We start from the raw sequence: 11,612 nt of genomic DNA, 5'->3' as shown, positions 1-11,612 counted from the left end.
GGAGGTAATCAATAACCATTAGCTCTTGTTCTGAAGCTAATATAAGAGTTGAACAAATCTTCCCTCCACAGATAAACCCTGAAGATATCCCTTTGAGTAAAAATCCTTAGATGGAACCAATGTCTTATTTTACCAAGGCTATTGCACTCGTGACACGTTAACAGAGAGGAGTGGATGACATACAGGACACAGAAGTCATCTTAACCAACATACTATTCTGAACCTCTGGAATAGCATTAAGCCTAACACTGCGGGAGATCATTATTTTTCTTGAAAATTCCTCAAAAGCTGCATGCTATTTATAATGGACAAAAAGCCCCCATTTATTTGTAGAACTAGAAGGAGCACAATGTGCAACAGGTATCACCAACTCTGAACAATTTTTGTTCTCTGTAGGCAGATGTTGCACTTACAGCCGCTCCTTAAGCGCACGATCATCCCCACTGCTCCTGAAGAAGTGTCTCCATTATCTTAATACCCTGGAAAAAAAGCACAAAGGAATGTCAGTTTTACACGCAACTGAAGGACTTCACACATTAGAAAGGGTAGCCCACGACACAGCAGTAAGGCTTTAACAACACAAGCAATTGGATGTTACAGCCCCGCCCCAAGCCAGCGCAGCTCTCCCATGGCCCGGGAGGCACAGCCACGGCACGGGCTGCTCCGGGGGACCTGGGGGGACAACGGCCCCTGCGCAGCTCACAGGCTCTTCCAAGTCCAGGCTGCACGAAGCCCGGGCACTTGATCAGGTCACACATTTTGTTCCAGTTCTGCCCCTGCTCTGCAAGGACCAAGCCAGTCCCCATCCCTGCACGTTGGCACGTCCCTCTGTAAAATGGAAACACCGTCACTCGTGTTCTTTGCAAGCAATTGGGTCTGCGAAGAGGAGAGCTCCCCATAAAACCCCTACGGTCATTTCGATAATGAAGGAAAGTAATATTGCAATGAAGTAAAAACTGCCATCAGAGGAGCATGAAGGTGAGTATTTCTCCTCCAGCAGTGATCTGTGCAGGAGGGAGGAAGGACCCAACACTGACAACGCATTAAAGCAAAGCGTGGGTGGACTCCCGGGGTTCTGTGTGTTTGGGGTGCTCTGCAGACAGCCCGAGGCGCTCACCAGCCGGCTGCCGCGCAGGTGCAACCCCTGAACTACTCACAGCCCGGCTTCGTATTTGGTGAAAAGCACAAACCACTCTGTTTAGAAAAGAGAACCTCAAACCTCTCTTCCTCCCCCACTTTTGGCTCTGTGTTCTGAAAAACCACCTGCCAGCCCTACCCCTAATGCTTGGGCAGATCCTGTGGACGAAGCAAGCCTGGAGCTCAGCTGTAACCCGTGTGAGGCTAAGGCTCACCCTAGCGTGCTGCTTGTCAGGATCAAGGAAAAAGGATTGTTCAGTCTGAGTCACCATGGGAGGAGGTAAAAAAAGATAATTAACTGTAACAAATACATCAAGAGAACTTCATCTTGCATCTCTCCAAAAAACTGGACAAGATATTTTAAATCTATGAGAACCAGTTCATCTTCCAGGCCCATTCTTTGCAGGAGGCAATAAGCTGACTACCTGAGTCTATCGGTCTAAATCAGACGTGCCACTGTTTACAGAATGAAGCACTAATTGACATAAGTGAAGACTCAGAGGTTTGCCTAGGGAATTTAAAAATGTTACTTATTGAACCAATTATGTTCACAGTGTGACAAGTGCTTTTTCTTTTATTTCTCCTCGCAGCACTGCAGACTTTTAGGCAAAATGGTGTTGAGGGAGAAAAGGGGAATGAGAGGGGAATCCATTAAATGAATAAAACTGCAGAAGGGCAGGTACAAGTCACTACCCCCGTATCTTTTCAGCAAGGAACGACTAAATCAAAGCCTAATCAATATATTCCTTTCAACTAAAGTTCAAACACTTAAATCTCAGCCCCAGGAGAGCAGGCTTGAAGGAGCTAAATTTACACTGCTTAGAGTGCAATGATGCACTGAAATGCAGAACAAACACCGCCTGCCCATTAAACTCTGCACCTCCACGGCTGCAGCTGAAAAGCTTCCCTGACGGACAGGCCACGGCACTCTGCTATTTTTTCAAGGTGGAGGTGCTCTGCTGCTGCAGGGAGCTGTCCTGCCCAAGAGCGCCCGTGCTCCAACCCTCATGGGTGCGAGAGCCCAAAGCACTCCAGGGGACGGGAGCCCAGCAGATTCCCATCAGTTATTGCTATAGGAGAGGAGAAAACATGCAAGACTGTAATGCGTTCCAGATCTGGCGTGCTCTATTTTTGTTTTCCACAGATCTGCAGACAGAGCCAGGGTTGTTAAAGGACTCCTAACGCAGCACCGCAGCGATGCTGTGAGCTGGTGTGTTTCACCCGCCGGCTCTGTGCGGTGACACGGTGGCGAGGCGTGTTCCAGGGCTCGCGGTCACTGCTGACACCAGCAGAGCTGTCTACTTCTTTTTCTTTTAAAGCCACAACAAAAAGATCTTAGAGTTATCAAGAATAAGGAAATTAATAAAGGGCTGTGCTGTTTGAAATACATTTCCAAGTACAGCTCTAGGGGCACAGATTCCAAAATCAGCTCCTGCAGCACGAACGAGAGGTTGGGGCTGTCGGCCCTGCACCAGCGGAGAGGAGAGCGTCCGAAGGGACCGCGGGCGCTGCCCCGGCTCCACGCTCCAGCACCCACTGACTGCAGCGGGAGGAAAACAGGACACTGCTCAGGACACTTAAAAACAAAAACAAAACCCAAACCGAAAAAAACAAAAAGGAGCAAAACTTCAACAGTATCAAACAGTCGGTCCCCACGGATAATTAAAGAATGCCGTAAGGCAAGATCTGAACTGTGGACATCTCAGCTCATAAGAAAAACAGATTTCTCTGTTAGATAACTGAAAAATTACAAATTATAAATAATGGCAAACATAGGTTCATTATAGTCTTGCAGTACCTTGGATTCATGAGCCCAGCTGTGAAAACGCCCTGTTGTCAGGCACGCAGATATGCCTCCATTCATCTGACACAAGATACAAACTAGGGGAGGGAGGAGAAGGGGAAAAAAAGGGCAAAACCCCCCCTCTTACTTTCTCATTAGAGAAGTGTAATTATATATTCCTTCCAGAGCTCTTGCTCCTTTTTCAGCAGGTGTAAATCTTAAGCAGCCTGCACGCACAACCTGAACCCCCCAACCTCTGCGAGGCACAAACTCCCGGAGAACAAGACTGCCACAAACTTCATTTCCCGAGGAACGCTTCGGGAGAGACGCTGCTGTTAAACCCAGTTTATCAATACGACATGACTCCCAGAAACGCAGGGCCTTTGAACACTAACTCCCTCGGGATGCTCTGCTGGGTAGCCGGACAGCTTTTATCCTCTTTCATAATTCTTACTGAAAGACAGAACCGCGGAAGTACACAGAGCCGCCCCAGGGAGATTGACGGTGGCTATTGTAAATACATCAAGCTGCCAACAGAAATATAACGTTACTGGAGAAAGATGTGTGACATGATATAAATTCATGCTGACTACTTTTGACTATTTCAGTGTAAGGGTGCTACAGAACTGCAAATGATTATTGCAGTATTAGCTGGCACAATGAGGAGCTGTTTCAATGCCTGGGGGAAATTGGGAATAAGGATGAATTACAGGAACTGATACAGTCACACATGCCGTGTTTTAAAATGTATTTGAAATAAAACTATTACCATAATAAAACTAAATCCATTTTTGTTCTGCTTGTTCTCTGTAGACAGAAGAAAAGGTCAAATATTTTTTCAACAATTAATAGATGCAAAGAATCCAGACTTAAAACACCGATTTCACTTTGAGCCCAGAAGATCTGGTGATCTGGAAAATGTTAGAATATAATTCTAGGAAGAAACTCAAGCAATAAATAAACTTACCTTCTTCACACCTTGTTTAAAAAATGATTGAGCAAAGGCTTCCAACACACAGTTGAGCAAACCTGCTCCCGTAACTGATATTCTGCCTTTTTGTGTGAAGTCTGTCCTGAGAAACAGGAACACAACAGCCTTTTACTTCTCTGTCTGCTTAGCGAACAGCAAATGCAAACTCTGCGTTAGAAAGTCAGTGTTTGATACCCGAGTAAGGCACTCATCTGTCACATTACCGTACGCTGTATGGCCATCTCAGAGGCACCCCAGGCAGACAGAGGCAGTGGGAACGGTGGGGACAGGACTCCCCGCTCCCGTCCCCGCAGCCGATGCCCTCGCCCGGCCACCACCGTTCATTATTTCTGCCAGCGCAGTGCGGGAAGCAGACCAACATGGGGAGTTCAAGTGAAGGAGCTGGAGAACGCGGGCAGATCCCCCAGCCACAGGATGGGTGTCAGCGGCAGAACCCCACCGTTGAGCTCAGCTGCTCTGGTTGGGGTTTATTTATTCGTTTTGCAGCTTCACCATGGCAGGGGACAAACAAGGGAGGCTGAAGGAAAATACTGATCTCCGATTGATTTCCGTGGCACGCAGCTGTCAATGCCGCATCGCTACAACACAGTCACAGGGAGAAGTCTATTAATGAGATCCAACTACTAAATTATTGACTAGTTAAATACGGCAAATTTGGTCTAATTGTTTTCATGATAGGAGTTTAATTAAAGTGTCTTTAGTATAAAAAGTCTAGCAATCTTCTCGTTCAGATAGTGTCAGGAGAGGTTCCGAAGCCTGCATGTTCTCAAAACTAAATTAAAGGTTACATCCAGTGTAAGGCTCTTTAAAGAGGGAGCTTCTGTACGACCATTTAACCCCCATCCCCATCTGACGAGCACTGCTCATGCACCGTGTGCATCTCTCCACATCACGGAGACACCTTCTCACCCTGCGCCCACCGTGCTGTGAGACCACCGCTCCCCCGGGCTGCGCGGAACGGGGGGGAGCGCTGGGGAATAACGGGAATCCAGTGGAAACCACGTACAAAGTGTCCTGAAGGAGTTCAGCCAAGGGGATAACGCAGGCGCTTTCTGGCCTCTGAACACACAGATATGCCTCATCGTGCCTTTTTCAACGGTTTATGATTTATTTATGGTAATGTTTGTTTGCTGCTAGATCTTTTCAGACATTTATATGCACTGCTTGGAAGCACTCACAATAATTCACTCTGCAAGAATACGCAGCAGTTGGCACCACTGCCTTCACATGTATTTAGGGCAAAATAGCCACCTGACGTTCAGAGGACTAACTACACTCTGGTTAAGCGACTGGTTGGGACAAAGCAAGTATCACTTCCATTGCCCCAGAGCCATTTGGGACATCAGGAAGGTGACAGTCTCCCTTCCCTGACTTGCGGTTCTCTAGATGAAAACAACGAAGGATGTAACTGCCAATCTCAAACTGGGAAAACTAATCCACACCCTATGGATGAGGTTCTGCTAAAGTCTAAGGCACTGGTCCCTGCAGGGACTGGATTCAGGGTTTTATTTTCTACGGGATTTTGGCCTTCAAAGTGGCTGGGCTGAAGTCAGCATAGGTAGGTGCAACTTCAGCTGACAGGGGCAGGAATACTCTGGATTCCCATCGACATGGTCCCACCAGGTACGCCCAGGACCAGGCTGCAGCTCTCCAAAGCAGCATCTCTGTCACCAACCCCACGGGCGAGGGACATCCTTGCAGAGGCACAGAGCGGGGCTGCAGGTGCACGGCTGCAACGCACCCCAGGGAATGGCTGTGGGGCGGCTGGCAGCCACCGCCTGACATCTCCCGAGCCCCAGCTCCGGGCTGTGTCAGGAGCAGACAGTGCCCAACACCGGGGAGGTGCGGGGAGAGGCGAGGGCAGGCGAGCTGCTCCAGCGGCTGATCGAGATGCAAGCCAGCAAAGCATCGCTCTGCTTTCATCTATCAGCATCCTTAACAACACCATGTTAAAGCTGATCACACAAACAAACAGCCCGCTACAACACCGACTGAGATGCAGGATTTTCTCATTCTCTTCACGCTGTTAGTGCCCTGAAGAGTTCCAGGAGGTTGCTAGTGGAATCTGCCCAGCAGCACTTAGTAGGGGAGAAAGACAAGTTTCTGTCTGTGCTCAGGTTACCATCACTCTAACGTTGTTCTCTCTTTAGGGGCATAATTTACAATTTTCCCACTAATCAGGATCACTTGAGTGTCCTCATTGTGTGCCTTCTTATTTCTCTACAGTGCAATAGTAAGCTGCTACTGTTATGCCCTTTGCGTAATTCCTTCATCTATCCAAATGTAAATGTCACCAGGCATACACTAGGTGCAGCTGAAATTTCACGCCTGTTTTGCCAGCCAGCATTTGCCAGCTCCCATTACCTCGGAAAGATCCCTGCAGAGGTGGCGGCAGGGTGCACAGGCACACCCAGCTATCCTCCAGCCTTCCTGGCCAGGGCAGAACCGCTGCAGGAGCTGACCTGCGCTGGCACCCACGGGACCCCCAGGGGCACCGTCACCCCCGCAGACACTGAAATCCTGCGTCAGTGAAGCTGCCGAGGCTGTGGTCACCCGCTGGCAGCCCAGCCACACCGCTGCCTTCCCAACCGCCGCAGCAGTAAGTGTGAGCACGAGCAGGGCCGGTGCTGAGCTCGGAGAACCGCCCCGTGCAATCCTGCAGGAACAGAAGTGGCACGCTGAGGATGGTGCCCTTCCGAAACTGGGACAGAAAAGCCTTGAAAGCAGGGTGTGAGTGAGCGACCAGTCGCAGCAGCTAGTTTCTACACCAACAGGACCAACACCTACAGCTGCAATGAACTCAGGAAGGACAGAGGGTCCCAGCAAACTTCTGAAACAGAACAGTTTAAAAAGCCAGAGGAGCGTGTCCTCAAACAGCAACGTCCCAGCACAGGGCTTTCCAAAACACCTGAGCCACAAGGAATTTAATTTCACCTGAAGCTGTTTTTTTTTTTTTAATCCTTAGAGCTTTCAGAAGTCACACAGACCTTGCTGGACAACCCTGCCATGCTTCCCAGGGAACAACACAAGACTAAAGTAACAACTAATTACAAGAGACACCAGAACAAAGTAAGAATTAATGGGGTTGACATCGGCTGGAAATAAATCTTTTTTTAAAGACAGGCACATGTATCACATACCTGCTCATTTCACTGCTATGGGAATTGGAAATTCCTCTCTGATCCTACTGTAAATATGTGTAAGACAGTTCTAGGCTCCGCTCTGCACAAACACAAGTGTTTCCTCCCTCAGGCAAAGTCCCACGGCAGCTTACATCTCTGGGGCACAGAGGGCCAAACATCCGAGAAAGAAAATTGTTTGGGAACAAGGATGCCCCATGCCAGTGGCTGGCACGCAGGAGGGAGCTCAGAATCTTTAAACTGCTGTCCAAGCATCTGTTGGTAGGCACGAGAGCAAAACGAACGCTCTGGCTGTGCCTGCTGTGCGGGAACAGCAGGGCAGTCTTCTCCAACTGCAGAGCAGCACACAGAAAATTAATTTCCAGCACTTATTTGTGCTCTGTCCAGAGAACCTAACCTCGTCTGAACAAGCCAGGGGAAAGCTATGGGGCATCTACAGCTGCTGCTTCAAATGCATTCAAGACATACCACAGATGCTATTATTCAGACCCCTCTCATTCCAAGCATTCAAAAGGCACCAGAAAACCCATTTTTGGGGCTATGGGCCTGCAGCAGCAGCCCTGGGTCGGCACAGGGGCACCGCAACACCCAGAGCCAGCACTCACCAGCCTGGATTCTCCGCGCTCTCTCTGAAGACAGACTCCTCGCTCAGAGATGCGTACTGCGTCCACGTGAGACAATGAGTTTTCATAGCCATGTATCTCTTCTTCATATTAAGCCAAGATTCCTCTTCCAAGTAGATGTCAGGCACTTTTAAGGCACTGACCTGGAAACAGAAGAATTATAGCTTAAAAAAAAAACCCACAACCCACAACAGGTAGAATCACTTGTCAGTATTTTGCAAGAATTCCTAGCCTCGGAGGATAAGAGTGGGATTCAGGAGGAGGGCACATCAGCTGTGGCTAGCCCCGGTGAGAACAGCCAACCTCCTCAGCAGCCCCGGCGCAGCGGCTGGGGCCTGCTCCAGCTCCTCTCTCCCAGGACACCCCTCCTCCGAGAGCCCACTTGTCACCCTGAGTGACCTTGACCCAGCGAGTGTGGGCCAAAGAAGGGACAAAAATCTCACCATCAGTTTATTTACATTCTGCCTGCATGGGGCAATGGTATGTTCTCCCTGGCAGGTGAGGCTTGGAAGACACAAACACACATTTAGAGGCAAAAACATCCAGAGACCTCAGCACCAGCAAAGGAGTTCATGCACGCTTTTAAACGTGCAGGCTGTGAAACAGCACAGCTATTTAACCATGCACGAACGGAAATGTACTTTCTGTGTAGGGACTATCTGCTGCAAGCTACTCTGCAAAAAACCACACCATAAATTAAGGCTAATTCTTCTCCCAAAACAAACCATGAAGAAAGGGCTGTCACTGAAAGAGACAGAGAAGAGAAACGCAAAGGGATTGCACAACTCAGGCCCTTACGTTTTCTACATTCCTAGACATATTTTTTTTTCTCTTAACTTCTCTTTAAAAGTCACTTTTCTAATGAAAAAAATATCATTAGGAAGTGTGATCCTTTTGAAAAAGACAAACCACAGTGAAGCATTAAGGTTTTACAATTTGACTACATTTCTCAAAAAGTAGTTACCTTTCTTAAAATCTCAGGAATTACATTCTGGCACGTTGCAATTCTCCTCCGGTAAATAATCCCAGTAGACAAATCTGATGACAAAAGAAAATCAGAAGGGGAGAGTCACCACAGCAAATATTATCATCTTTTTAATAAAAACAAAGTTGTTGGAAGACTTCACAGCACAGCAAATGTGCGAGCAGAAATGTTGGGAAATCAGCAGAGCAGTGAGGGGGGTGGGTTTGGGTTTTGTTCTTTTAAGTATAATGCAGTACTTCTGCTGCTTGGGCAGCCCAAGGGCTGTACATCAGCCTGCTACAGGGTTAGGAGGGCACCCACACCCATCCAGACCCCCTTTCCCAGCACGTGGTACTGCCACTTGACTGCCGTTACAGCAGTGCTCGTGCTGGGCTGCGTGGGACACGCAGGACCCCTCCCCAGCCCACCAGAGCCCGGCAGGAGCCCCTGCAGAGCCCTGCTCCTGGAGCCACGGCATGGACTGGGGCGAGGGAAAAGCTCCGGTGACTGACCCACCAGCCCAACACACAGACTGAAGTTCAGTTTATTTCTCTCCCCACTCCAATTTCTGTTCTCCTGGGCAAACACACTGTGTACGAGACTCACAGAACAGCCCTGGCTCATCACACGCTGGAGCTGGACCCCGTGACAAGGACAAAACTATCTATTAGGAAACAAATTACAGTTATTTAGGATCGCCAAAAAACGGCTGGCTTTTAGAACCACTTTGCCTTTTAATATTTAATGACCCAGATCAAGAACAGAACGCTACCGAAGGAGCAGCCAGCTGGCCGGCGGCCGGGTTAACGACTCCTCTGGGATAACGAGACCCTGCTCGAACAGTTGCATTCGGTGGGACCTGTGCAACGCAAGCTTCCTGGGGCTCGGCTTCTAGAACTCTAACAAACACTTCACATTAACAGCATGGAGCACCTCCATGCAACACAGAGCAGAAAAGCATTCTGCGGGAAGAGGGGTTTATTGCATTTGAAGAAAATGGCAACGGCAGCACTAACACTCAGCTTGCCCGAATCTCAGGACAACCTCACTAACAACTTGCTGAGCATAAGCCTGGAATCAAGAGCCGCCATTCCACACGAGCTGCAAGACAGAAGACATCTCCAAATGTACAATAAGGAGCATCCATTGGGAATAAAACATTATTTGGGAATAAAACTTTAAAGTCCACAAATTCTTGTCTCATCCCAAATGAGTATTTGGTCACAGTTCCCACATTTGGAGGAAAGCTGGTTATTTCCATGCAAAGTCCTACGGTTCTTGTTTCCATATGGCAGCATAGCTGTTTCATACACGCCCTGCACCGGCAGGTCACTTTAGCTGCCTAACGGCGAGCATTGCCTGCAAGCTCAGCAGCTGGAAAACAAAAATCCAGATGGTATCTCAGACCTGATCTGACAACTGCGTGCTGACCCTAGCAGAGTTGTTTTCCTGTCAATACGACTGGGAAATGGTAACACCTGATTTTCGGTATTTCAGGAATTCTGACTGATAAGGATCTGTGATCACTTTCTGACTGTCAGCACCCTACAAGGCCACTGCACACGATCCCTCTGAAGGCAGGGACCATGAAAGCCAAGTCGTGCGATGCCCATGGAGTGCCCAAGGCTCATCCCACACAGCTCACTGTGCTCCGCCCTGGGACCTCACACCTCATCTGTAGAGCGCTGCAGATGGAAACCGTCACAGAAACACCAAGGAACCACATAGCCGAAGAACATCCTACAGAGAAACCAGGCGTGACGTGTCCAACGGCTTTGGAACAAGCTCAAAATTCAAATACTTAATGCAGAGAAAATACACGCTTTGCGGGGGGAGGGTTAATATTTTCTTGGTATTGCTTCCACACAACATCCAGCATGCAGGAATCCCAGGCATGCCTGCAGTGCCCAGCTTCTGCTGAAATACAACTATCACATAACTAATTTTAAAGGTTATGAAAAACGATAATTAGCTCTGTAAGAAAAGTTGGGCAGCTTACCTGTTTTCTCTTCCACTGTTTCTACAGCCGTGACGTGTTTCTCCATGGGACTGGGATACTGGGATAAAAATGCATATGGTAAAGATTACCACCTCTCACATGGGCAAAAGAAAATTGCTAGCTGTCGCTTGTCAAGTCAGAAGCAGTTTCACAGCTTCTCTCAACAGGTACAAGCTGCCTGATGTTAACAATCTGCAGTCTCCATTCAAGCTAGCGGAAAGGAAGTATTTAGTAAGATCAGCTTAGTCAGGAAGATTAGAAACCAAACAGAAACCCCACAACACTGCTACGAGAAAAATCGCTTGACTAGCTCCTGCTGCAGCCTATGGTCATCTCTCACACCCCTTCCACGCCACAGGAATGAAGACACGAGCTCTTGACCTGCACCACGTTTCTGGAACGAGGGCTAGGCAGAGCTCCACGGGCCACAGCCCCCCCACACTCCCCAGGGAACAACAGCACCCCGAGCTGCAGCACGCAAGCTCCTCCTCGCTGACGCTCAGCACTTCCAGCCACACGACCCATTTCCTCAAGCAGAAAGCTGGAAAGGTGGAGTGCAACATCACCTGAAAGCAGCTCTGGCACACAGCATCTCACTGTCCTGCCAAAGCTGCTGGAAGAAGGTGACAGCGGGACGTCACTGCGGATTGCCGTGCGGGTCCCCTGGCAGGTGGGCACGCTCCTCGGCGCAGGGGCTGGCCTGCAGCAAGGGCTGGCTCCTGCTCAGGGGAACCTCCCTCTCCCTGGGCTGTGCGGACGAGTCCTCGCGAGGCTGCAAGAAAGAGATTCTCGCCCCAAGACCTCTGCGTCACAGGAATGATGCCAAAGTTGTACAGGCTGCCTGTAGGGCAACATCCCGCGTAAGAAATGTATGTACAAGAACAGGGCTTCTAGGGATGCACGGACTGGTTTGGAACTTAACAAAACTCCTCTGGCTACAATTGAGACACAGAAGGCTACAAGGACCTTACTCTG

At 49.0% G+C, this 11,612-nt stretch overlaps 1 protein-coding gene across 1 annotated transcript; it reads right to left on the bottom strand.

Moving 5' to 3' along the window:
• Positions 1-434: 434 nt before the first annotated feature.
• PRELID2 (PRELI domain containing 2) lies at positions 435-10,704 on the bottom strand. Its single transcript, XM_010076003.1, has 5 exons — positions 10,638-10,704; positions 8,639-8,712; positions 7,657-7,817; positions 3,888-3,993; positions 435-479 (listed from the first exon to the last, which is right to left on the bottom strand). The coding sequence occupies exons 1-5, from the start codon at positions 10,681-10,683 to the stop codon at positions 435-437; spliced, it is 432 nt and encodes a 143-aa protein (XP_010074305.1). The 5' UTR covers positions 10,684-10,704.
• Between the last annotated feature and the right edge of the window lie 908 nt (positions 10,705-11,612).

This window comes from Pterocles gutturalis, unplaced genomic scaffold, assembly GCF_000699245.1.
Source record: "Pterocles gutturalis isolate BGI_N339 unplaced genomic scaffold, ASM69924v1 scaffold8388, whole genome shotgun sequence".
Lineage (NCBI taxonomy): Eukaryota > Metazoa > Chordata > Aves > Pterocliformes > Pteroclidae > Pterocles > Pterocles gutturalis.
Note: the sequence above shows the minus strand (reverse complement) of the source record. Positions and strands in the feature narration are given on the sequence as shown.

Coding starts and splice junctions, on each gene's coding strand:
- PRELID2 (XM_010076003.1), bottom strand. CDS start 10,683: ATGGAGAAACACGTCACGGCTGTAGAAACAGTGGAAGAGAAAACAG. Junction 7,818..8,638: donor TTCCTGAGATTTTAAGAAAG/GTAACTACTTTT, acceptor TTCTGTTTCCAG/GTCAGTGCCTTAAAAGTGCC. Junction 3,994..7,656: donor AGCGCGGAGAATCCAGGCTG/GTGAGTGCTGGC, acceptor CCTGTTTCTCAG/GACAGACTTCACACAAAAAG.